The sequence below is a fragment of the Microcaecilia unicolor genome, chromosome 7, assembly GCF_901765095.1.
Source record: "Microcaecilia unicolor chromosome 7, aMicUni1.1, whole genome shotgun sequence".
In the NCBI taxonomy this organism is placed as follows: domain Eukaryota; kingdom Metazoa; phylum Chordata; class Amphibia; order Gymnophiona; family Siphonopidae; genus Microcaecilia; species Microcaecilia unicolor.
This window is the reverse complement of record NC_044037.1, coordinates 302697256-302724806: the sequence shown is the minus strand read 5'-3', so window position 1 is coordinate 302724806 and position 27551 is coordinate 302697256. Positions and strand designations below refer to the sequence as shown.

Below are 27551 nucleotides of genomic sequence, written 5' to 3'. Positions count from 1 at the left end.
ACTTCCGCAAACTTTTGAAGACTCATCTCTTTGACATATCACAAAGATCAACAAACGTAACTGTACATATCTCCTCCTACTTTTTTTTTTTTTTTTAGTTTAAAGTAATTTTATTGATAACTCAAAGTTAAGCAACACAACACACAACATACTCAATATTGCCAACTTACAAACAATAAGATACAATGCATGAACCATACAGCTTGTAAACCGCCCATTCCCCCCCCACCCCACCCCACCCCACCCCTCCCCTTCCCAACCCCTCCATCCCAACCCCTGTACCACTCAATTACCAAAATCTCAGGAACCTTCCTGTTGCTATCCGTATTAATTCAAGGAAGTACAACAGTACCAATAATCCAGAACTGTTTGGCAGCTCTGTACTCTAGGAAAAGCAGCTTACTACGGGGCAGAGAGGAGGTGGAACCCCCCCCCCCCCACCACCACCCACCCACTCCACATCCAAAATCAACAAGCATTAATAAGAAAACTCCGACCCCTTGGGCTTAGAATCTGAAGATAAGGCATCCATATCTGAAGAAATTGTTTTCTACGTTTAGGCGACATCTTGGAATCTCTAGCCTCCCAAGATACTAAAAGGTGCACCTGATTACGCCAATGCCAGTAAGCGGGCGCTTCCGAAGAGGTCCAATATTGCATTATACACTTTCGAGCTACCAAACTCAGCTTTCTGCATAGCAGAGTTGCAGGAGTGTTCAAAGAGGCAAAAGCCCTTGGATGGTCTAGCAAAAACTGTCCCTCCATGCCCTCAATTTTATTCCCAAGCTTGATCAGAAACCCCCGGACCCGCTGCCAAAATGCTCGCACCCCTGGACACTGCCACAACGCGTGGTAGAAGGTATCTCCTCCTACTTATATTCAGAATTGTTTTATAATATCTGCTTGTTTTAATCTTCTACTATGATACTCAAGGTCTTTATGTAACACTAAGTGTCTATTTTCTAATCTATCTACTAACAAGAATGATACAATGTAAGCCACATTGAGGCTGCAAAAAGGTGGGAAAATGTGGGATACAAATGCAATAAATAAATAAATAACGCCTGGCTCATACATATAGCCTGAATGGTGGTGACATGGTTATCTGACAGATCCATTACTCAGTATCCCTTGAGACTCACGTAAGAATAGCGATAAGAAAGATTTGGAGTTGGGTAATAAGAGAGACTACGTAAGGATGTGGCATTTTCTCTAACTGCTCTTCAGTAACTTATTTACAAAGTGCAAAATGCAGAGCAAAAGCATCTCATTGTGGCAGGAATTACCCCCCCCCCCTAATTTGTCTCGATTGCCCAAGGTGAATTGCAGCCAACTTGTGACATGTAGGAAGATCTGTGTTGTCACCAAGCTGATGAGAAAATCATGGGGATGTTTGAGATTTGTTCTGGATCACTGAGTCACGGTGCGGTCAGAGGTGAAGGGTAATATCTGCTGTTTCCAGAATTCTAGGCTCCACAAGTTATTACCTCGGGCTACGTAATCAAGAAACCCTCACTTATGGGCCGCAGGACACAGTAGTGAGTAATAGCATTTGCAGTACAGAACTTGGAGAAATGTATCACAGAACCTGAAACACGAAAGCCTGTTCAGATTCTCTCTCCTGTTAGGTTTGGGATTTGGAAATGAAGAAGTTAAGTATTATCTGTATTTATGTCAGAAAGGAGTTCATTCCGAGAGCCGCCGTCGCTGCGCTCCCTGTCCTAGGACAGTGTTGTAACTCAGCAAAACAAAGAACAGAAGGGACAATTAGAAAGCAATTCTTATGCACAGCAGCTAGAGGGCGCCTATTCTGTAAATGAAAATGGGGGCCTACTTTCTCTACAATTCTCTAGACATCGCTACGGAAGTTGAAGGGGAAAAAAACAACCTTTTATCTGCAAAACTCCAGGCCTTAATCAAATAAATTACTTCCTCTTATGTTGCATAGCTTTTGCCACATCAGGAAACATCATTATTATGTCATTCACTTATGATTTTGAAAAATTATGAAAATCTAAATCATGGTCTGATTGCAGAACTAGACTATCAAAGCTGCTAGTACAACCAACTCTAACCCAGATATTTCCAAATAATCGGTCAAATTTAAGAGGCCCATTGAGGTAGATTGTCTGGGGGAGACACCCCCTGCTCCAGGGGGGGCGGAGGAGTAGCCTAGTGGTTAGTGCAGCAGACGGTTCGATTCCCGCTGCAGCTCCTTGTGACTCTGGACAAGTCACTTAACCCTCCATTGCCCCTGGTACAAAATAAGTACCTGAATATATGTAAACCACTTTGAATGTAGTTGCAAAAAACCTCAGAAAGGCAGTATATCAAGTCCCATTTCCTTTTCCAACCGGCATCTGAAACTGAACATGGCAAAGACTGAGCTCCTTGTTTTTCCACCCAAACCCTCTTCTCCTCTTCCCCCACTTTCCGTCTCTGTTGACAACGCCCTCATCCTCCCTGTCTCTTCAGCCCGCAATCTCGGAGTCATCTTCGACTCCTCCCTTTCCTTTTCTGCCCATATCCAGCAGACAGCTAAGACCTGTCGCTTCTTCCTCTATAATATTAGCAAAATTCGCCCTTTCCTCTCTGAACAGACCACCTGAACCCTCGTCCACTCACTTGTTACCTCTCGCCTTGACTACTGCAACCTTCTTCTCGCTGGCCTCCCGCTCAGCCATCTATCCCCCCTTCAATCTGTCCAAAATTCTGCCGCACGTCTTATCTACCACGTGAACCGATACTCTCATATCACCCCTCTCCTCAAGTCGCTTCACTGGCTCCCGATCCGCTACCGTATACAGTTCAAGCTTCTCCTATTGACCTTCAAGTGCACTCAATCTGCAGCCCCCCATTACCTCTCTGCCCTCCTCTCCCCGTATGTTCCCACTCGTAACCTCCGCTCTCAGGACAAATCACTCCTATCCGTACCCTTCTCTACCACCGCTAACTCCAGACTCCGCCCCTTCTGCCTCGCATCACCTTATGCCTGGAACAGACTTCCCGAGCCCATACGCCATGCGCCCTCCCTGCCCATCTTCAAGTCCTTACTCAAAACCCATCTCTTCTCCCTTGCTTTTGGCGCCTAACCACCTTCCCCATTCATGATACCTACACTGACTACATAGTTTGTAACCTTTACATTGTAAGCTCTCCTGAGCAGGGACTGTCCTTCCCCATGTTAAACTTGTACAGCGCTGCGTAACCCTGGCAGCGCTATAGAAATGCTAAGTAGTAGTAATAGTAGTAGTATATCAAGTCCCAGTTCCTTTCCCTATTTGAGATTCTACATGGACTGTTGCTACTATTGAGATTCTGTTGCTACTATTGGAGATTCTAGATGGAATGTTGCTACCATTGAGATTCTGTTGCTATTGTTTGACATTCTACATGGAATGTTGCTACTATTGGAGATTCTACATGGAATGTTGCTACTACTGAGATTCTGTTGCTACTATTTGAGATTCTACATGAAATGTTGCTATTCCACTAGCAACATTCCATGTAGAAGCCTGCCCTTGCAGATCAGCAACGTGGCCGCGCAGGCTTCTGTTTCTTTCAGTCTGATGTCCTGCATGGCAAATGAGAGGAAGCCCACAGGAATTGAATGAGGGTGAGTCCTGCCCATATTTTTGCCTTCCTATGAAATATGTGTGTATTTACAAAATAACGCTTACGTGGATTTTTGACATTTACACACATATGTGCACAACTAAATGGGTTTGTACCAGTTTTCTACTTGACACGCAAACGTCAGCACCTAATTTATAGAATTATCCTCCTTACCGTCCAGCTGAGAGGAGGTTCAAAGCGATCGCAGTTCCAATCACTTCCTGCATGTCAGAACCAATAATTGCAATCTCAATTGTTATCCATAGGATGATCCGTGGCACCTGCAAAAGAGGGATCCATCGCCATAAGGGAAGCAAGTCGAGATTTGTCAATCACTGTAAGGCAAGCAGGCCAAAACCTGCACCCCATCACTATAACAGAACTAGGCCAAGACCTGTGCCCCATCGCTGTAAGGGAACCAGGCCAAGACCTGCACCCCATCGTTGTAAGGGAACATGGCCGAGACCTGACCCCCATCATTGTAAGGGAACATGACCGAGACCTGACCCCCATCGCTGTAAGAGAACTAGGCCAAGACCTGTGCCTCATCGCTGTAAGGGAAACAGGCCGAGACTTGGGCCCCCATTGCTGTAAGGGAACATGGCCGAGACCTGACCCTCATCGCTGTAAGGGAACCAGGCCGAGACTTGTGCCCCATCGCTGTAAGGGAAACAGGCCGAGACTTGTGCCTCATCGCTGTAAGGAAACCAGGCCAAGACCTGTGCCCCATCGCTGTAAGGGAACCAGGCCGAGACCTGCACCGCATCGTTGTAAGGGAACCAGGCCGAGACCTAACCCCCATCATTGTAAGGGAACATGGCTGAGACCTGACCCCCATCGCTGTAAGAGAATTAGGCCGAGACTTGTGCCCCATCGCTGTAAGGGAACCAGGCTGAGACTTGTGCCCAATCGCTGTAAGGGAACCAGGCCGAGACCTGCGCCCCATCGCTGTAAGAGAACTAGGTCGAGACCTGCCCCCCCATCGCTGTAAGAGAATTAGGTCAAGACCTGTGCCCCATCGCTGTAAGAGAACTAGGCCGAGACCTGCGCCCTATCGCTGTAAGAGAACTAGGCCGAGACCTGCGCCCCATCGCTGTAAGGGACAGAGCAGCCAAGTTACTCAGTTCCAGCCTGGAGATTTTGGAAAAATCCTGGATTTCCGACCACCCCCTCTTAGTGTATTTTGGGACAGAATTCAATGGGCAGAATCAGGCACTACATATCCTACCCTGCTCTGGGGTGTAAGTTCAGAACAAGAACTGGCTAAAAAGTCTCCAACCTTGAACTGGGTTACTTGGCATCACTGTAAGAGAACCAGGCCGAGACCTGGTCCCCACTGCTCTCGAGTCACCTGGCTGAGACCTGGATAGCGAGATTGATCCATCACTGGCCCAGACTGTTGGGATTACTGTATGCAATTTTCATCGTTCAGCCCCGACCCTGCCATCTCCAGTCCACTGAGAGTCTGCTGCCTGTTGCTCTTTAACCTATAATTTTGCTGTTGCTGATATATTTTGGACAAGTGTTAGGCTGGTTCACCCAGTAATGAGAACATAGGTCATAAGTCCTTGCTTAGAGGTTTATGAGGGAGACCAGAGCAGAACAATCTTCCAATTGTAGAAACAGAAGAAGGGTAAAAGCTGGGAGGGAGCTGGAAGAGGGAGGACCCTCCCCCTCCCGGGTAGATGGGCAAATGGTATTTTGAGGGAAAGTGTGTGAAGGCGGGGCCGACGCAGTTCCCAAAACTCCTGCACCTCTTTATTTCTGGGTAACTCTTACAATAGTTCAGCGAGGTCTCACAGCCTGCAGAGAGGTCGGTTCTCCTAAGGTTGACGTGGCCACTGTGAGGCTGCACTTACAGGAGATGTGTTGTAACACGTGTGGTGAGCATGAGGAACATCGCTCATAACCCCACTGAGATGAGCTGCACTGAATCGGTAATGGTGGTGGAAAAAGCAAGAAGAATTCAATAGTTTTTAAACTAAAAATGTGTGACCGTCCATTAAAATGCATGACAGCTAAATAAGCAAAGCGGGGGTTGGGGGGGGGGCTTAGGTAGGGAGGGGGTTTCAGTTAGAAGGGATGGTTTGAGGATTAGAATATGTTTCATTGTTTGCTAGGTCATTAGCTGTTCTAAATTTACTTGAGAGGGAGCTAGAGAGTAAATGCCATGCTGCCCCACCCCCTCAGGGGACTAGTCTTGGTTTAAATGGATGGGGGTAGGGCTTGGGTGTTCAGACAGGGTTCTGATGGGGTGGTTGCAGGAGGGAGGGTGGTTTCAGGTATGTCTTATTCAATATTGTGGATTTACGGGTTGATGGAATTGATAAAAGTTCAATAAAAGCTATTTTAACCTAAAATGCATGACAATGGGGCAACGGGTCACCTGCTCCCACCTGTGAAGAAACAGTGTATTTTAAGCCTGTAAAATGTATTGGATATTTTCCTGCATTGATTATATTCTGAAGTGTATTTCTTCCCTATTTGGCCAGCAGGTGGTGTTTCTTTGCTGTAAAGCTGTTACAGAACAACTAAGTGTTTTTTCTTTAGTTTGAGCACAAACAGGAAGCAAGAAGCAGTATATATTTGAAATCTTATTTACAGAGCTCTGATTGGCCCAGGAGCTCATCTCATTTGGACTGTACTGGTTTTGAGTTTAGTTTCAGCCTGGGAGGAGAGAGAGAGAGAGAGAGAGCACGCTCTTTGCTGAAGCCCTGTAAAAAACAGTTATATTTGATAACTGGTGAACAGTTATATATGTCCTGATCTCCCCAAGTACTTTCTAGGAAGTATGCAAATGTTTAGTTAGTTTTCTAATGGATCCATCATTTTTCAGTTACTTGTTAGTGTTTGCTAATTGCACATTTTTTTTGTCCACTGTTCCAAGTTCTGAGAATAAACACATTAGTTTGTTCATTCTGCCTGTCTGGACTGATAAAGAATTCTGGAAGTTTGTGTGTTGGGTCTGTGAGTGCTTTCTGGGAACTGCAGAACCACTGGGAGTGTGGCTCCAATAACCTAGATATCAGTGGGAATAATTGAAGAGCGGGAGACTCACCCAGAGGTGTGACCCAGTCGGTGGGAAGAGGATGTTAGTGTAGAGTACGAGTGGCAGGTGGACCTGAGCTGTGCTGGGGATAGACCCTCTAAGTAGCTGTGAGATAACCTCAGGCGGGTGGCTAGGCGTTTTGTGACACCACCCCTCTTACAGGAATGGCAGAGATGTCAAGGACGGACCATCCCAAAGAGTGTGACTGAAGTCCAAAGAGTGAGATTATTTCAGACATATTCCTAATGAGTGAGAGGAGGGGCTCACAGGTGAGAGTGGGAGAGCCTTCAAATGAGTGTGATACACTCCTAATGAGTGACAGAGTGTGAGAGTGAGAGCGTGACCCATTTTTAATGAGTGAGACTTGACATGTTTGGTATAGGGCTCTGCAGCCCACAGTTCCTGAAATGATCCCTCTGGTCTCTTACCTTTGGGTAGTAGATCTGGCAGATCTGAGCCAGGTCCCGTCCGGTTACAACGCCCAGCCGCACAGCGAGTCGTTGGCAGAGAAGCCCTAGGACTGTGGCCAACAGCAGCACCCAGACCAGCTGAGGGGACAGAAGCACAGAGAGTGACAGGCAGAGTGACGGGCAGCAGATCAAATTAATTTGTCACCCCTTGGAGAGTAATTCTGACACTGACTGTGAAGATCTGGCCTCCTTGTTTGGATTTTGGCTTTTATGGCTTGTGTTTTCCAAATCTGAGTTGAAGGAGACTTACATAAAGGGTAGGGAAGGTATTTCCCTGTCTCCAGAGGCAGCAGAAGGTTAAGTGACCTGCCCAAAGTCTATTAAAATCCAAAGTTTTCTTCCCCCTTCACTCTTATGTGTGTCTGTACAGTAATGTGCATAGATACACATAAGAAAATAGAATTTATACTTTTAGGTACTTCAATATCTCAATTATGCCGTCATTTACTAGGTTACTACACTGTCTCTGTGTCTCCTCTCCTTTAGTCCAGGGCTAGTGCAAGGATATTCGACTCTCTAGGCAAACATTTCATCTGGCACCACCTCTTCCTTCTAAAATACAAAACGTATGCATCTTGTTTCTCCTACATAAGCGCACAACTATGGAATGGACTCCCGTATGCAGTGAAAACAATACATGACCACTTAAACTTTAGGAAATCATTAAAAACCCACCTCTTCAAAAAAGCTTATCCCACCGATCCAACATAAATCCTCACACCCAGCAACACAACATAATCAATGATCGTACTGGACAACATACTGTCCTCTTCCCTTGACCCCTGATGTCTGCAGTGCCGTAGCGAGGGCTAATAGCACCCGGGGCGGGTCACTGCTGCGCACCCCCCCCCCCCCCGGGTGCAGCACGGCACGACCCCCCCCCCCTGCGGCGCACCCCCCTGCGGCGCAACCCCCCCCCCCCCTGGAGCGCATTCTTACCTGCAGGAGGGCCAATCCACCCCGAGTGCACATCACTCGGAGCTGCGTCGGCCATGCTGGTTCCCTGCTCTCTCTGCCCCGGAACAGGAACCTGTTCCGGGGCAGAGAGAGCAGGGAACCAGCGGGGCCGGCACCCCCCGAGCGCGTGCACCCGGGGCGGACCGCCCCTCCCGCCCCCCCCCCCCTTCCTACGCCACTGGATGTCTGATTCACTTCTACCTCATTTGACCCCAACACAATCTTGTATTTGTTATCAACCGAAACGGCAAACGCCTTTACGGTACTTTGTAAGCCACATTGAGCCTGCAAATAGGTGGGGAAATGAGGGATATAAATGTAACAAATAAATAATAACACTAGATACAGATGACCCAGCAGGACGGTTCCAAGAAGGTACCGGAGGCTCTGCAGGTACTACCCTGCCTCAGTCTCAGGACTTCTGCTGGTTTTATTTCTGTTTGAGGACAGAGATTTCCATCAATATCTGTCCCTCCTGCCTGGCCTCACAGGTTACCTTAAAGCCAGCGATGGCTCCGCACTGCAGGTCTGACTCGACGTTCCCTGGGTCCAAGTAGGCGATGCTCATGAGGAATCCGGGACCTGTGAATGCCCAGAGCTTTCGGAAACTGAATCCAGGCTGCCCAGGGCGAGATGAAGAAAAGACAGGGAAGGAAAGAAAAGCGACAAAGAATCGATTTATCAGCAAAAATGGTGCAAAGTTCTAACCGCTTTTATAAAAGGGCACTTTTATAACCTCAACGCCAAATTTGCACAGGTAAATGTTTAGAATAGTAACATAAAACACGCATACGAGCATCTCATTGCAGCTTAAGTGCCAGCAGGACGCCTCACTGCGATTCTACAAAACATGGGGTAATTCTTTATAGATCACCTAAAGTTAGGTTCTGGGTTGCTGTGCGCTAATGCCCACATTCTCTATATGATGCTCAAAATTGTGCACACAATTTAATTGAACAAGAAGCTAATTAGCACAAATAGTTGGAGGCTAAAAATCCATTATTGGCGTTAACTGGCAACCATTTGCATTTACACACGTAGCTTCCTAGTTAGAATTCTAGAAAGATATGCGCGTAAACTTTTAAACCTGAATTCGAAAAGGGGGCATGACCATGGGCAGATCAGGGGAGTTCCTACAGTTTGGGCAAAACGGCAGATCTGCATCTACTTTAGGCTAAGCACTTCTATAGATGGTGCCCAGCTCGAAGCGCCATTCATATAACAGCGCTTATCACATGATTTTTAGACCACGGGAGATTGCCAGGCTGTCTCCTATGGTCCACGCTGAACCCAGGCCATTTGCAGTGACCAGCACTGAATATCTGGTTTAACTTTGATCTGTCCCACTTTAACTGGCCAAACTGAAATTTAGTGCTGACCAATTTTTATTTACTTTATTTATTTAGATTTTGCTCACACCTTTTTCAGTAGTAGCTCAAGGTGAGTTACGTTCAGGTCCTCTGGATATTTCTCTGTCCCAGGAGGGCTCACAACCTAAGTTTGTAGCTGAGGCAACGGAGGGTTAAGTGACTTGCCCAGGAGCAGCAGTAGGATTTGAACTGACCACCTCTGGATTGCAAGACCGGTGCTCTAACCACTAGGCCACTCCTCCACTCAGCAACATTCCATCTAGAATCACCAATAATAGCAACATTCCAGAATTTCAAAAAGTGGCAACATTCCATGTAGAATCTTCAATAGTAACAACATTCCATATATTTATTTATTTAGATTTTGCTCACACCTTTTTCAGTAGTAGCTCAAGGTGAGTTACATTCAGGTACTCTGGATATTTCTCTGTCCCAGGAGGGCTCACAATCTAAGTTTGTACCTGAGGCAATGGAGGGTTAAGTGACTTGCCCAAGATCACAAGGAGCAGCAGTGGGATTTGAACTGACCACCTCTGGATTGCAAGACTGGTGCTCTAACCACTAGGCCACTCCTCCAGTCATGCCTACCAAAGTTATTCCACCTATTGTGGTGGCCATATATGGCCCAGGTGAAAAAAAAGGGGGTCCACAACTTCCAGAAAAGAGGCAAGCACAGAACAAAGGGGCGAAAGCAAAACAAATTCCAAATGACCAACAGAAACACGGAGTAAGAGCGTCCAAAAGGTTTATTCGCAAAGAGTCAACTGACCCAAAAGACCCTACACGGGCCATGTTTCGGCAACAAGCCTTCCTCAGGGGTCAATATGGTTCAGTCTCTTGGAGGGAGAATGAAACACGTTTCGTTCTCCCTCGGAGAGACTGCTCTCTACGCCACGCAGCGTACTGTGCGCCAGCATTCTTATGGGTTTCACTCTGACTGTGATACTGTTCTATCTGAACCATATTGACCCCTGAGGAAGGCTTGTTGCCGAAACACAGCCCGTGTAGGGTCTTTTGGGTCAATGGCCAAATATGGCCACCAAACTTGGCCGGTTTGACTTTTAAAATCGGCGGATCGCTGGTTATATTGCCCGATATAACTGGCTATCTTTCAGCGACGGATAGCCCGCCAAAATGTCATTTTAGCGGCCATATCCTTCTGAATATCGGCCTCTTAGTGCTCATTTTTTTTGGCGCCCATGTATTGAATTTAGCCTTAAATGTCAATTCCGGATCAGTGACTGTGTGCGCAGTTGCCGTTATAGGACTCCTTAGGCTTAGGAGGAATGCAAGGAAATACTCTTCCACTGAAAGGGTGGTGGATGCGTGGAATGGCCTCCCGGTGGAGCTTGAGGAGATGAGGACTGTGTCACAATTTAAGAAAGCGTGGGACCAGCACGTGGGATCCCTTAGGAAAGGGTTAGTGCAGGGCCGGTCTTAGGCTGAGGTGACCAAAGCGGCCGCATAGGGCCTCGCATTTAAGGCAGCCCCGCGTGGCACACCTCAACTCTGCCTCCTCCACTCCCGCACCGGCGCTCACAGTCCGCTGCCAAACACCCACAACCCAGACCCAGCCAGACTGCTCTGCTGCGGTGAGCCGGCTGCCTGCCAGAGACTTGCGGCAGCCAGGCTGCAGCGCTCCCTGGCCCTGCTCGCCCAGTCGCCGCTCCGGACTGTACCTCGCCTCCGGAGTGAGTCCGCACCTCTGACCCCCCCGGTGATGGTTGTGACGCGAGCTGCGTGCGTGAGCGCCGCAGACTGTCTGCAGCAGATCCGTCCTGCTCGGTCCTCCTGAGTGACAGACAGACCTGGTCTGCCACTGATGATGCGGCCCACCCCCGCGACAACTTCCTTCTTCAAGGGCGGACCGCGTGGGACGGGCAGAGAGAGTTGAGAGAGTCCCAGTTCCAGCTTGAGCTTCCAGCCGCAGCCAGTCAGAAACAGAGTGACAGACAGAGTCGGAGTCTTCTTGACTCAGAGAGTTGTGGTATATATTTTTAAACAATTTTAATGCCTTGGTGGTCTATATGTTTTTATATTGTACATTATATTTTACACATCACTTTATTGCATATAATTTCATTTTTATTTTAGTGCATATATCTATATTATTTTTGCTTATCAATGGGTGGAGGCAGGGCTAGGATGGGACCCCACCAAATTGGTCTGCACAGGGCCCCGCACTTGCTAAGACTGGCCCTGGGTTTGTGGTTACTGAGGATGGGCAGACTGGCCCTTATCTGATGTCATATTTCTATGTTTCACAAAGACGTGCTAGCGTTTTTAGCAAGTGCACTAGATATGCTTGCGCTAAACGCTAGAGACGCCCATATATTCCTATAGGCGTTTCTAATGTTTAGAACCTGCTAAAAACGCTAGCGTGCCTTAGTAAAAGGCTTCCCGTAGAGCACTAGGGTAAGTCCACAGTTACGCACCTAAGTTTAGGCGTGAGCGCTGACGCTAGATCAATGGCTGGTGTAAATGCTTGTGCCTCCCCCGTGCAACTGCTAGAATTCTAGAACCCGCCATGCGTAATGCCAGGACCACTCCTGCCCCGCCCAGGCCCCTTCCAGCTCCTCGCCCCCTTTGCAGTTCTGGCGATAGATTTGGCGCACATATTTTGTGGAATACTGACTAATGGCACTTATGTGTGTAATTGTTAATTAGTTCCAATTAAAAGAAATAGTCAATTATTGCCCAAGATCAATTAACCACTCATTATTACATTAAAATTATGCGTGTAACTGCCGCTAGCCTATAACTTCTGCGCTCATTATTACGCTTTAGGCCAGATTCTATATATGGTGTCTAAAACCTCTGTGCGGAATAAATTTCCAACTAAGCATATTCTGTAAGCGCCGCCTATTAGAATACACTTAGTTGATATTCCAGCGCCTAAAACTATGCGCATCCATGTACAGCGAGGGAAACATGGCATAAATCCCAGTGTGTAGTTTAAGGCGCACTGGGCCATATTCTATAACAGCGCATGTAAATTTTGGAACGCCCACAAAACGCCCATTTCCCCACCCATAGCCACGCACATTAGAATTTAGATGCAATGCATTACAGAATACGCTTAGCGAGTTGTGCGCATAAATTGTAATTATTGCCAATTAGGGCTCATTATTGCTTGTTAAGACCCGTTATCAACACTTGTTAAGCCAATTCAGTTACACGCATTGTTATAGAATATGCTTGGATTTTGGCGCGGAACCCTAGGCCCGATCTATAGAATCCGGGAGTTTGTGGAAAAAAGTTGTCTGCCCAGGTGTTTAGAATTAGGGAGATAGGACTAACTTCTATACATGGCGCCGAAAAACACAGCGCTTAGTGCTATTCTATAAATGGCGCTTAACGTTAGGCGCTGTTTATAGAATAGCGCTTAGCGTAGGGAACCGCACCTACATTTACCAGCGAAACCTTGATGTAAATCCCTGCACCTAAATTAGGCAACAAATCCCCGTTATTTTATAACAACACGCATAAATTGTGGGAACGCCCCGATCTGCCCATGACCTTCCCATGGCCACGTCCCCTTTTCGGACCCGCTTGCGGGCGTAAATTTTAAATGAAATCCAATTAGCTCCAACAACTGCTTGTTGAGAAGCCAATTATCAGTGCTAATTGGTTTGCTATTCAATTAGAATTTGGGAGATAGTGTGTACTTGCAAGGGATTGTGCACAGTGACAGAGCTGGACCTTCCACTTATGCTCTAAATTATGTGAATTCATGTCACATTTTGGCGACTGCACTTACACTGGGGTCTGTGGCTGCTGTCACGGCAGATTCCCAAATGTCAGGCAGGCTGATAACCAGGTTACATTAGTGTCCAATGTTCCCACCAATCTGTTCCCATATGGCTTATTACGGGAACACTGGACACTAAAGGGTTAATATCCTATAACTGAACCTAGGTGCCCAGGTCCCCATTAGAGTACAGAAGCGCCCGGTTCCAGAATTGCTCCTACGTGTATTTAGGGAGTCTTTTACTAAGCCGTGGTAACGTTTTTAGGTCACGGTAGAAATCAACTGAGTAAATGCCGAGATGCTCATTATATCAGCTGATTTCTACTGCAAGCTAAAAGACCCCCTTAATGCAATCCAGATCTTAAACAGTGGGGATAGGGTTTAACAGAGTTTCATTGTTATGTGAAACTCAGTAGAACTAATTTTGTTGATTGGATCTACATTTCTTATAACCAGATGTTTTTGATACAGAAAAACATGACCCAGAGACTGGCCAGACTAGGCCCAGTTTCCCATACTTTATGTCTACTTTCTCCCAGTCTGTGCCACAGCATCCCCCCCCCCCCCCCCCCCGATTGAGGGTAAGTAGAGCACGGCTCCTCCGAGGGGACCATCTTGACCACAGGAACCACCTTCTTTCCCTTCCTGGTTCTGTGCAGCCACCTCTGGGACATGCCGGGCCTAACTTGCCCTGATTCCCATAAAAAGACAGCCCCAGACCCCTGCTGTGAAAGATTTTACTGCTCCCTGGTTCTTGAATGGTTGTGGCTGTTCCAAACTCCCACTTTAGACGGAAAACAATAGCCTTTATTAAAAGCAAAACATGTACCAGAAACAGGAACACTTTTATTTCAGTGCAGAAACTTATTCAGGATGTAATTAATTGTTCCCTACTCTTTAATGATGCTTGTCATGTCATCTATATATATAAAACTCACCCTCAACGTTCTATTGGCTGCTGACGTCACTGAAGCCAAGGTTCGTATGTTCGAAGCTCTGAAGCCTCGAAAATCACAGTCTCTGGGCCCCGCCCTCGCGTCAAACGTTATGACGTTGAGGGCGGAGGCGGAGCAATTCACCAACATCGACGACGGGTGGGGGGGGGGGGGGGGCCCACAGGAAAGCCTTGCTAGCGCCCGTTTCATTGGCTCCAGAAACGGGCCTTTTTTTTTTACTAGTGTTGTAATATTGTAAGCCACATTGAGCCTGCAAATAGGTGGGAAAATGTGGGATACAAATGCAATAAATAAATCAGAAAATGTGTTCTCTTACGATCTTGTCTTTAATGTGTAAGATTATATGTGGTGTGGTTTGTTTAATTATGTTTTGATTGTTTTAATTATGTATCTTTGAAATGTAATCTATCTAGAACTGTGGTTTGTATGGAATCTACATTTTTTAAAAGTAAAACATAAATAAAAACACAAAACAAATTAAGCCGTCATGATGGGACCATGTTTAAGAACCAGGGAAACAGACAAAATGGGGGAAGTCTGGAAATAGCCCTGGAAGATGAATTTTCTGACGGTGCCTTTTCTGTCTAAAGATGTAAATTTCTGTAATTTCAGGAAGGCAAAATATTCAACCCCCCCCCCCCCCCAAAAAAAAAAAAAAAAACCCATGTCAGCCAAAACCTGTGTAACAGCTGGGTCAGTGGTGTTCTTCCATACGGCCCAGCCTATGCTCCCTGGGTCAGTTGGGGCTGGGGATCCTGCAAAGGGCAAGGTCAAGTTTATTTGATAAACTGCCGAATCATTTAAAACACCTTAGCGGTTTACAATTTTAAATTAAAATGGGGTAATAAAGTTAAAAGCAGTAAGGAAAAACAAATGCAGAATAGAGCAAAACAAGAAAGAAGAGTGGAAAACACGAGGAAAGAAACAAAAGGAGTGGCCTAGTGATTAGGGTGGTGGACTTTGGTCCTGGGGAACTGAGTTCGATTCCCACTTCAGGCACAGGCAGCTCCTTGTGACTCTGGGCAAGTCACTTAACCCTCCATTGCCCCATGTAAGCCGCATTGAGCCTGCCATGAGTGGGAAAGCGCAGGGTACAAATGTAACAAAAATAAAATAGATACTATTGGAGATTCTACATGGAATGTTGCTATTCCACTAGCAACATTCCATGTAGAAGGCTGCACAGGCTTCTGTTTCTGTGAGTCTGACGTCCTGCATGTATGTGCAGGACGTCAGACTCACAGAAGCAGAAGCCTGCGCGGGCATATTGGTGATCTGCAAGGGCCGACTTCTACATGGAATGTTGCTAGTGGAATAGCAACATTCCATGTAGAATCTCAAATAGCAGCAACAGTGGAGGAGTGGCCTAGTGGTTAGGGTGGTGGACTTTGGTCCTGAGGAACTGAGTTTGATTTCCACTTCAGGCACAGGCAGCTCCTTGTGACTCTGGGCAAGTCACTTAACCCTCCATTGCCCCATGTAAGCCGCATTGAGCCTGCCATGAGTGGGAAAGCGTGGGGTACAAATATAACAAAAAATGGGAAAAGAATTACCGTACCAAAGTGACTGGGGGGAGAGGGGAAGGAGTCTGAGTCATTGCTGAATGCTGACTCCTAGTGGATGGGCTCAAAATGCACATTGTTGGGCTCTGGAGGCTACTAAGGGCTCCTTTTACTAAGTGACGGTAAGCCCAACGTGGGTTTACTGCTCGCTATACAGGAAGTAGCCTGGCGGACTTCCCACCCCTAGTGCGACATCATATCCAGCTGGAGTGTACCCAGTGGTAACTGGGCAGCGTGCGGAAGCCCTTACTGCTACCTCAATGGGTGGCGGTAATGGCTCCCCCCCCCCCCAAACAAATGGCCACATGGCAAGTGTTTTACTTGCCGCACGGCCATTTCCTGTAGGAAATTGAGACTTCAAATACTGTGTTCAGTTCTGGTCACCATATCTCGAAAAAGATATAGTGGAATTAGAAAAGATACAGAGAAGGGCGACGAAAATGATAAAAGGGATGAGACGACTTCCCTATGAGGAAAGGCTGAAGCAACTAGTGCTCTTCAGCTTGGAGAAAAGACGGCTGAGGGGAGATATGATAGAGGTCTATAAAATAACGAGTGGAGTGGAAGGGGTAGATATGAAGCATCTGTTTACGCTTTCCAAAAATACTAGGACAAGGGGACACGCAGTGAAGCTACAAAGTAGTAAATTGAAAACAAATCGGAGAAGATTTTTCTTCACTCAACGTGTTATTAAACTCTGGAATTTGTTGCCAGAGAATGTGGTAAAGGCAGTTAGCTTAGCAGAATTTAAAAAAAGGTCTGGCTGGCTTCCTAAAGGAAAAGTCCATAGACCGTTATTAAATTAACTTGGGGAAAATCCACTGCTTATTTCTGGGATAAGCAGCATAAAATGTATTGAACTTTTTCGGGACCTTGCCAGGTATTTGTGACCTGGATTGGCCACTGTTGATGGTCCCAGTGTGGCAATACTTATGTACTTATGTTCCCTTTTACCAGCTGCGGTAAAAGGGGGCATCAGCATGCATGAAAAACACATGCCGACCCCAGCGCAGGCCCACTTTTACCGCAGCTTGGTAAAAGGGGCCCTAAGTCTGTAGCTCCTGACTCAAGTTACTGTGATGGCTGCAGAAGGGGGGAGGGTTAAAAAAAGGTCACAGTACTGCAGACCAAAGGACCAGGAGGAAATAGCCAGGTTAAAAAAAAAATCATGTGAAAAACACAGTGAGACCTTTTCAGTTCATTAAACTCAGCCTTTCACAACTTCTGCTTAAGAATTTGACTTCCTGAAATTTCAGCACTTTTTTTTGCACAGGGTTATCCTCACAATCTTTCCATAAAGTTGCAGGAAATCAGCAGCCTGGGCCACAGATTGAGTGACTCAGTGACAATGCTGCACACTGGCATGCGGGGCTGGTGATAAATACGATGGGGTCCAGAGCAGAAATCTAATAGGGCCGGGGGGTCCCCGAAGCCCAGCAGTTGGCTGTATCTCTTTCAGGACTGGGGCCCCTGTAGCATGAGGGCCCAGGGTAACTGCCCTGTTTGTATCCTCCAACACCAGCCCTGCTGGTTTGCAGAGGATCTGGGTTCTAATCCCAGGCTGGGATTCCGCTCCCTGATCAGTCAAGGACAGGAATACAAAAAGGACAGAGTTCACAGAGGAGGAAGAGGAGGAGGAGGGAGTTTCAACCTTTGCTCAAGAGTGCCACCTGGGGGCCATATTCAGTGTCTGTTAGTAGGAATTCTTGGGGGCGCTGCAGCTTGTACCCCCTGCCAAGGGCCATTGCTACAGTGGCTGGGTCAAGTTGGCAGGAGATAGGGTTAAACGGGATGATATTGTTGATTTTTTTAAAATGATGGCCACAGCAGTAAGAAAAACAATTTAATATGGCCAGTACTGAATTTTTATACAAAACAAACAAGACAATTACATCTGAATATTCAGATATTTATTAACCTAAAACAGTTTATAACGGTTATCATCAGATTCTAACCAGTATACAAAACAAACGTAGATATTCAGTAGACACACAACCACGATACGAGAAATATCACATTAAACAAAATAAAATACTGTACAAAAATTAAACAAAAAAGAGATATTGTTAAAAAAGACGAAAAGGCATTTACCGTTTTACAAAAGTCTTTTACATCAGGATATGGAACAAATTCCGTAATCTAAGAATGCCCGATCGCGCATGTAGACTCTTTTCGTATGTCCCAGAGAGGGTACATTCAACAGTCCTTTCTCCGGAGAATGCAACTGATGGACGGGATAACAATTACGTAGTGGGTGGTGGCGTTTCATCCTTTTTAACATCAAGACAGCAACCTTGTATTGTGTGCGTCCTCGAACAGGGAACCCATGCGACAACCTCGGCACCAGTGAAATCTGATCATAAAGCCTAGCACCCGGCGTTGAGGCATGATGAGGCCTTCTGGATTGTCTCAGCGCTAGTGTTAAGCAAACCCAACAGCAAGGAATTACAGTAACCTATTGGCGAAAAACCGAACTAACCCAGTTATGGAACAGAAACGGTCCTCGTATCCCTGCTAGATGGTTTTCACAGAAACTAATTAAAGTATCCTATACAGATCAAAAGGACTGCTAACTAGTTAATGAAAACTCAAAAATTAAAGTAGCATGTCACAGTCCCTTTTGAAAAAAAGGGGGAAAGTCTCAACTAGTATGGCAACATGTATAAATAAATCTTATTATTGCACGCACAAAAAGTCATCATAGACTAAAAAAAACCCATGAAAAAATGTGTATTTTTTTTTGCTGTTTTTATATTTTACTAGTAAAAAAGGCTCGTTTCTGGAACGAATGAAACGGGCGCTAGCAAGGTTTTCCTGGGAGTGTGTATGTTTGAGAGAGAGAGCCAGAGCGAATGTGCGGGTGTGTGACAGAGTGAGACTGTCTGTGTGACAGTGTGTGTGTGTGAGAATGAGAGTGTGTGACAGGGCCCCCTCCCCTGTTCCTAATGCCCCTCACCCCGTTCCCTCCCCTCCTTTTCCTCCTCCTTCCCACACTTTGGGTTCCTTAAGGCTTTCAAAAGTCTATGTACCCCCGTGGCCCTAACGCCCAGTATCCGGATACCCCACCGCTTTCCTCCTCACCCCTCCCCCAAGATGTAATACTTTCACGTCCTTCATTTTTTAAAAAAAGTGTCCTACTTACCCTGTGTACAAATGCCCGGCATTCAGATTGTGTTCCTCTCGTAAATTTTCATTTCTTTCATTCATTCAGAACTTCCCCCCCCCCCCCCCCCCCCCCCCGAACACTTTTGGTTCCTTCAGTCTTTTAAAACTCTCCTATCTACCCTGTGTGCTAATGGCCAGCATTGAGATTGTTTTCCTGTCCCAAATTTGCATGTCTTTCAGTCATTCACAACTCCCCCCCCCCCTTCTCCAGTTTAACACTTTTGTTTCCTTCAGTCTTTTAAAACTCTCCTATCTACCCTGTGTCATAATGGCCAGCATTCAGATTGTTTTGCTTTGCCAAATTGTCTGTCACTGATGTCACTGAGGTCAGTGCGTGCCTGCCTAGCAGACCACTTCTGGCAGGCACGGTCCCAAGCACCTCCTGTTGGAGGTGAGAATTATTATATAGGATTCTATTCAATTCCTTTAAAAATAAGATACACAGAAGCACCGTGACTCAAGGCTGGTTAAGTCCGTGTCTGAGGTGTCCGCACTTCCTTCCCAGACCCAGAATTGTGGTAGATCAAGAAAACCCAAGGCCGGCGAGAAGGTTCTGCGACCTGGAAGGCAAGGGACCCTGGTCAAGAAAGAGCAGCGGGTGCAAACCGCGCAAGAGTCAACACGTCAAGAAGTTCTGGATTTACGAGCGTTACCAGTGATTCTATGTTTCGTGGTGGAGTTCCCTGAAGAAGAAATTTCGAAACGGGACCGTAGGAATCCACACGATTGGATTTGTATGCAAACTGGGATATATAGTGGCAGATGCCATTAAGATAAGTGCTTCTATGTATCTTATTTTTAAAAGAATTGAATAGAATAATATAAAAACACAAAAAGAAAATATTAAGAAAAAATACACATTTTTTCATGGGGGTGTTTTAGTCTATGATGACTTTTTGTGAGTGCAATAATAAGATTTATTTATACATGTTGCCGTACTAGTTGAGATTTTCCCCCCTTTTTTTCAATATGGACATTGTGACAAGCTAGTTTAATTTTTGAGTTTTCACAGAAACTAAGACGGGATTTGCCTCGCTGTTAGTACTGCTAGATTTTTCAGCAGTTTTTTTTTTTTTTTGTTACATTTGTACCCCGCGCTTTCCCACTCATGGCAGGCTCAATGGGGCTTACATGGGGCAATGGAGGGTTAAGTGACTTGCCCAGAGTCACAAGGAGCTGCCTGTGCCTGAAGTGGGAATCCAACTCAGTTCCCCAGGACCAAAGTCCACCACCCTAACCACTAGGCCACTCCTCCACTGTTGCTACTATTTGAGATTCTACATGCAATGTTGCTATTCCACTAGAAGTCGGCCCTTGCATATCACCAATGTGGCCGCGCATGCTTCTGCTTCTGTGAGTCTGACGTCCTGCACCTTAGGAGGGTTAAGTGACTTGCCCAGAGTCACAAGGAGCTGCCTGTGCCTGAAGTGGGAATCCAACTCAGTTCCTCAGGACCAAAGTCCACCACCCTAACCACTAGGCCACTCCTCCACTGTTGCTACTATTTGAGATTCTACATGGAATGTTGCTATTCCACTAGCAACATTCCATGTAGAAGTCGGCCCTTGCAGATCACCAATGTGTCCGCGCAGGCTTCTGCTTCTGTGATTCTAACGTCCTGCACGTACATGCAGGACGTCAGACTCACAGAAACAGAAGCCTGCACAGCCTTCTACATGGAATGTTGCTAGTGGAATAGCAACATTCCATGTAGAATCTCCAACAGTAGCAACATTCCATGTAGAATCTCCAATAGTATCTATTTTATTTTTGTTACATTTGTACCCTGCGCTTTCCCACTCATGGCAGGCTCAATGCGGCTTACATGGGGCAATGGAGGGTTAAGTGACTTGCCCAGAGACACTGTGGATCATGATATCATGTTAGCATGACTGACAGAAATAGGTATCAATGGAACAGTACTTGCCTGGTTCAGATCCTAACTATCGGACAGGCAACAATCCATGATGTTTGGCAGCAACTCATCAGCACCATGGACACTGACCTGCGGAGTACCACAAGGATCCCAGGGGTTGGGGACCCCTTCGCCAGCAAAGGTACCTAGCGGCAATGGGGAAGGGTCGGTGGCGCCGGGGGGGGGGGTTGCCCCCCTCCTCGGGCTCTGGACCCCCCCTCCCGCCAAGGTCTGGCTACTCCCCTGCATTACACAGTGTGATACCTGCAAGCGAGCCTTCTCCAGACTAGCCCCCCTCCCCCACATACACGGAATGACACTGACTGCACATACTGTAGTGTGCCCACTCCTACCCTAGCTGAGATAATATTTAACCACCTCTCTGACCTCGTGAGCACTTTTCTTCAAATCAGTCACCTTACTTTCTAACTCTTCCTATTCTCTTACCTGTCTATATGTTCCATCTTTGCTTTACCCTTCACTATTAATTAAAATGTTCTATTGTGTTGACATTGTAAGTAGTATCCTACGCCATACTTTGTATTGTTGTTTGAATATTTTTACTGCTGTAATTGTCTATTGCTCATGTTTGATTTATTCTTACTGTACACCGCCTTGAGTGAATCCCTTCAAAAAGGTGGTAAATAAATCCTAATAAATAAATAAATAACAGCTGTACAACAGAGTGGCTGCACTATCCAAACAGCAACAGTATTCTAACTGCTATCCGGATAGCTTAGATGACGGCAGAAAAAGACCTGCATGGTCCATCCAGTCTGCCCAACAAGATAACTCATATGTGCTAATTTTGTGTATACCCTATTTTGATTTGTACCGATCCTCTTCAGGGCACAGACCGTATAAGTCTGCCCAGCACTATCCCTGCCTCCCAACCACCAGCCCCGCCTCCCACCACCGGCTCTGGCACAGACCGTATAAGTCTGCCCAGCACTATCCTCACCTCCCAACCACCAGCCCCGCCTCCCAACCACTGGGTCTGGCACAGACTGTACAAGTCTGGCCAGCACTATCCCTGCCTCCCAACCACCAGCCCCGCCTCCCACCACCGGCTCTGGCACAGACCGTATAAGTCTGCCCAGCACTATCCTCACCTCCCAACCACCAGCCCCGCCTCCCAACCACTGGGTCTGGCACAGACCGTATAAGTCTGCCCAGCACTATCCTCACCTCCCAACCACCAGCCCTGCCTCCCAACCGCCGGCTCTGGCACAGACCGTACAAGTCTGTCCAGCACTATCCCTGCCTCCCAACCACCAGTCCTGCTGCCCACCACTGGCTCTGGCACAGACCGTATAAGTCTGCCCAGCACTATCCCTGCCTCCCACCCACCAGCCCCGCCTCCCACCACCGGCTCTGGCACAGACCGTATAAGTCTGCCCAGCACTATCCTCACCTCCCAACCACCAGCCCCGCCTCCCAACCACTGGGTCTGGCACAGACCGTATAAGTCTGCCCAGCACTATCCTCACCTCCCAACCACCAGCCCCGCCTCCCAACCACTGGGGCTGGCACAGACCGTATAAGTCTGCCCAGCACTATCCCCGCCTCCCAACCACCAGCCCCACCTCCCAACCACCGGCTCTGGCACAGACCGTATAAGTCTGCCCAGCATTATCCCTGCCTCCCAACCACCAGTCCCGCCTCCCACCACCGGCTCTGGCACAGACCGTATAAGTCTGGTCAGCACTAGCCCCGCCTCCCAACCACCAGCCCTGGCACAGACCGTATAAGTCTGCCCAGCACTATCCCCGCCTCCCAACCACCAGCCCCGCCTCCCAACCACCGGCTCTGGCACAGACCGGATAGCTTTTTAAAAACTTTATATTTATTGAAATGCTATACAAAATAAACAAGACAATTACATTTTAAATTCAATTTCCCCAGTTAGAAGAATTACATACAATAATGAAAAAAAAAGGAGAATCTTTCTCTCATATACAAAGAAATCAAGGGAATCTTAAGACCACAAAGTTGGGGGAGATCCAAGCCTAAGAAAAATCTCAGAGAATGAATGGTTACCTTAGGAGGAAAAAAGGAAAAACAGCAATCCTGCCTTAACAAATCAAATAATATTCCCAGTTTTAAAGATGTTCTATCCAGATACTGAAGTTACTGATGTACAACAATATGATTTCAACAGCCCTGGGTCAAAGAAAACAAAAGAAGCTGAATCACACATTTGCAAGGAAATGGAAGGAATCATTTTGCACCCAGGGGGCCTAGAGTTTCCTTCGCTCCTGGGTTGTTGTTTTTACACACATCAGGAAAAATGTGAACTTTAGAACCAAGAAATTCCTCATTTTGATAATGAAAATGTAAACGCACGAAGACAAAGAATCAGTAAAGTGGAACTTTTAAAAATAAAGTCAACTGAAGTTTCTCATAGTCCAGTTATGTCCAGAACAGAAGCATCACCAGTTTCTAATCTTCTAATACATTTGCCCATAAGGAGATAGTAAATACTACTACTACTACTTAACATTTCTAGAGCGCTACTAGGGTTACGCAGCGCTGTACAATTTAACAAAGAGAGACAGTCCCTGCTCAAAGAGCTTACAATCTAATAGATAAGAGTGAGACAAATATAGGACAATCAAGCCATTGTGACATCACTGATGAGGTTGGCTCTTAGGCATTGGTGGAATGAGGCATTATGACATCACAATCTCAGCTCTGGTTAAATCACTGCTATATGTAATACTACTACTACTACTTAACATTTCTAGAGCGCTACTAGGGTTACGCAGCGCTGTACAATTTAACATAGAAAGACAGTCCCTGCTCAAAGAGCTTACAATCTAATAGATAAGAGTGAGACAAATATAGGACAATCAAGCCATTGTGACATCACTGATGAGGTTGGCTCTTAGGCATTGGTGGAATGAGGCATTATGACATCACAATCTCAGCTCTGGATACCAGAGACTGAAACTCTTCACACTAAGGGGGGAAGTGGGCCAAGTATAGGACAGTCGAGCCATTGTGACATCACTGATGAGGTTGGCTCTTAGGCATTGGTGGAATGAGGCATTATGACATCACAATCTCAGCTCTGGTTAAATCACTGCTATATGTAATACTACTACTACTACTTAACATTTCTAGAGCGCTACTAGGGTTACGCAGCGCTGTACAATTTAACAAAGAGAGACAGTCCCTGCTCAAAGAGCTTACAATCTAATAGACAAGTGAACGGTCGGTCCAATAGGGGCAGTCAAATTGGGGCAGTCTGGATTCACTGAACGGTAAGGGTTAGGTGCCGAACGCAGCATTGAAGAGGTGGGCTTTAAGCAAAGACTTGAAGACGGGCAGGGAGGGGGCTTGGCGTAGGGGTTGAGGAAGATTGTTCCTAGCATAGGGTGAGGCGAGGCAGAATGAGCGGAGCCTGGAGTTGGCAGTGGTGGAGAAGGGAACTGAAAGGAGGGATTTGTCCTGTGAGCGGAGGTTACGGGCGGGAACATAGGGGGAGATGAGGGTAGAGAGGTAGTGAGGAGCCGCAGACCGGGTGCATTTGTAGGTGAGGAGGAGAATCTTGAATTGAATGCGGTATCTGATCGGAAGCCAGTGAAGTGACTTGAGGAGAGGGGTGATGTGAGTATATCGGTTCTGGCGGAATATAAGACGTGCGGCAGCATTCTGAACGGATTGAAGGGGGGATAGATGGCTAAGTGGGATTCAAAGAGGGTAAAGAACCTTCTGGAAACTTCTACATCTCCTTAGGTGAGACAGAATAGACTTGTGTGGAAAGTTCAAATCCTGATATTAAAATGTCTTTGCCATATTTTTCATGTTCTCCAATTTTCGATGAATTACAGTTTTGTCTAACACCAAAGCCAATTGAGTCTCCTGGACTTTCTTTAAATCTTGCTCCAAAGTGTCCACTTGCTTAGCCAGCATGAAGGAAGTTGATTTCAATATTGCCTGAGCTGCAAGCAGAGCCGGTGAAGAGATGATGGGAGCAGTAGGTAAACCTTCAGCTTTGCACCCAGGCTCCCAGTCTGCAGTCCCCTTCCCCACACAGATCCCCCCCCCCCCCCCCCATTTTGATAATTAAACTCAACAACCATGATGATCACACAAATATCCCATAAAAGTGCAGGTTAAAATATGCGCGGATGGTTATTTAAGTTTGTGTGGCTCACAGGGTCTCTTGCTTCACTTTAACTGCCTTCAGGAGCTACTGACCTAGGCGACCACCTAGTCTTGCCTAATGGTTCGGCCGACCCTAGCTGGAAAAACAAAGGAAAAAAAGCAGAGGAAGAAATCGGCACACTAACATTCTGACTTCTTTAGCCTGCTGATCCTTTTTAACCTGCTCCATAATTTTATGACCTACAACAAGAGAGACTAAAACTGGATCTTTTTACACTTCTGTTCTGCCAGAGCCCACGACACACTGGGGCCCAGGGCAGAAGCTAAGGAATGGGTCCAGCCAGTGCCACGTGCCCTGAAGCATCACCTCAGTAATAAGATTCAGCTTTTAAAAAGGGGTCTCCTCGTGGATCTGGACTCCAGGAAATTTTCTTGTTCACCCCCCCCCCCCCCCCCCCACACACACACACACACACCAAAAACCAACCCCGACTCCAGAAAATCCATTCTACTTACAACGTTCAGGACCTGGTGTGCAGAAAGACTAACTCACCGAGCTCGTCTGGGGAATAAGGATCTTCTCATCCAGGTAGGTCTGGGGATGCTGAGGGGTGATGGCGCCATAGCTCCGACTTTTCTGATCCTGAGGCACAGGCCCTTCAGAGCACAGCAAGAGAGAAAAGCACAAAAAGTGAGGAAAAACTTACAGGCACAAAAAGGTAGAATTATAGCAAGCACAGCAAGGGGGAAGGGGCAACATCAGAAAAAATCTTGGCAGGAACGTTAAGAGCTGGATTGGGAACATGAGAAGGGATGTCAGAATTATGTGAGAAAAGCAGGAAGGTGCTGAACCAGTGGACCCAGGCTCAGGCCAAATGTACATTACTTCTGGGTTCGGATCCTGGCTTAGGACTGTCACCTCACTTCAGATCAACCAAACAGGCTCATCAAGAAAACTTAGAACTACAACTCCCGGCATGCAGTGGGGCAAAGCCCAGACAGCATTGGTTGACCTGGGTGAGATGGAGCCCCAATCCTGTGCTTGATCTGCATCACAAGCGTCTCTGTTGCCTCTTCTGGGTTTTCTGTTTTAGAACCCCCTCCCCTCTCCACATATGCTATTTATGTATTTCTTTATTCCACTTATATTCCGCCTACAACCTAAGCAGATTCCAATAGAAAACATACACAATAGAAAACTCACCAACAAGCATAGGGAGAGGAATGGCCAGCAGGAAAAAGGAGGTGATGATGCCCCTGTGTAAGACTCCAGTGAGACCTCATTTAGAATATTGTGTGCAATTCTGGAGACCGAACCTTCAAAAAGATATAAACAGGACGGAGTCGGTCCAGAGGGCGGCTACTAAAATGGTCAGTGGTCTTCGTCATATAGCGTAAGGGGACAGACTTAAAGATCTCAAAATGTACACTTTGAAAGAGAGGTGGGAGGGGGGAGATATGATAGAGGCATTTAAATACCTATGCGGCATAAATGTCTCTTTCAATTGAAAGTCAGCTCTGGGATGAGGGGGCATAGGATGAAGGTGAAAGGGGACATATTTATAAATAACCTAGCGATGGGAGTAACTAGTGAGGTAATTCAATTTGCTGATGACACAAAGTTATTCAAAGTCGTTAAATCGCGGGAGGATTGTGAAAAATTATAAGAGGACCTTACGAGACTGGGAGACTGGGCGTCTAAATGGCAGATGACGTTTAATGTGAGCAAGTGCAAAGTGATGCATGTGGGAAAGAGGAACCCGAATTATAGCTACATCATGCAAGGTTCCACGTTAGGAGTCACGGACCAAGAAAGGGATCTAGGTGTCGTCGTTGATGATACGTTGAAACCTTCTGCTCAGTGTGCTGCTGCAGCCAAGAAAGCAAATAGAATGTTAGGTATTATTAGGAAAGGAATGGAAAACAAAAATGAGGATGTTATAATGCCTTTGTATCGCTCCATGGTGCGACCGCACCTCGAATATTGTGTTCAATTCTGGTCGCCACATTTCGAAAAAGATATAGTGGAATTAGAAAAGGTGCAGAGTAGGGCGACGAAAATGATAAAGGGGATAGGACGACTTCCCTATGAGGAAAGGCTAAAGCGGCTAGGGCTCTTCAACTTGGAGGAAAGGCGGCTGAGGGGAGATATGATAGAAGTCTATAAAATAATGAGTGGAGTTGAACGGGCAGATGTGAAGCGTCTGTTCACACTTTCCAAAAATACTAGGACTAGGGGGCATGCGATGAAGCTACAATGTAGTAAACCTAAAACGAATCGGAGAAAATTTTTCTTCACTCAATCTGTAATTAAACTCTGGAATTCATTGCCAGAGAATGTGGTAAAGGCGGATTAGCTTAGTGGAGTTTAAAAAAGGTTTGGACAGTTTCCTAAAGGAAAAGTCCATAGACTGTTATTAAATGGACTTGGGGAAAATCCACTATTTCTGGGATAAGCAGTATAAAAAGTTTTGTACATTTTTGGGATCTTGCCGGGTATTTGTGACCTGGATTGGCCAGTGTTGGAAACAGGATGCTGGGCTCGATGGACCTTTGGTCTTTCCCAGTATGGCAATACTTATGTACTCAGAATTAACCTGAGGAAATTCTCTGTTTCTATGTTGCACT

At 46.4% G+C, this 27551-nt stretch overlaps 1 protein-coding gene across 1 annotated transcript in view; it reads right to left on the bottom strand.

The window, feature by feature from the left end:
* The window catches only part of LOC115474229 (natural resistance-associated macrophage protein 1-like), a 69649-nt gene that overhangs the window by 35766 nt on the left and 6332 nt on the right, over window positions 1-27551 (bottom strand). The window contains exons 2-5 of the mRNA XM_030209606.1: window positions 25477-25580; window positions 8588-8710; window positions 7093-7212; window positions 3790-3896 (exon numbers count right to left, since the gene is read on the bottom strand). Of these exons, the coding sequence (XP_030065466.1) occupies window positions 3790-3896; window positions 7093-7212; window positions 8588-8710; window positions 25477-25580 (454 nt within the window). The remainder of the gene's footprint in view (window positions 1-3789; window positions 3897-7092; window positions 7213-8587; window positions 8711-25476; window positions 25581-27551) is intronic.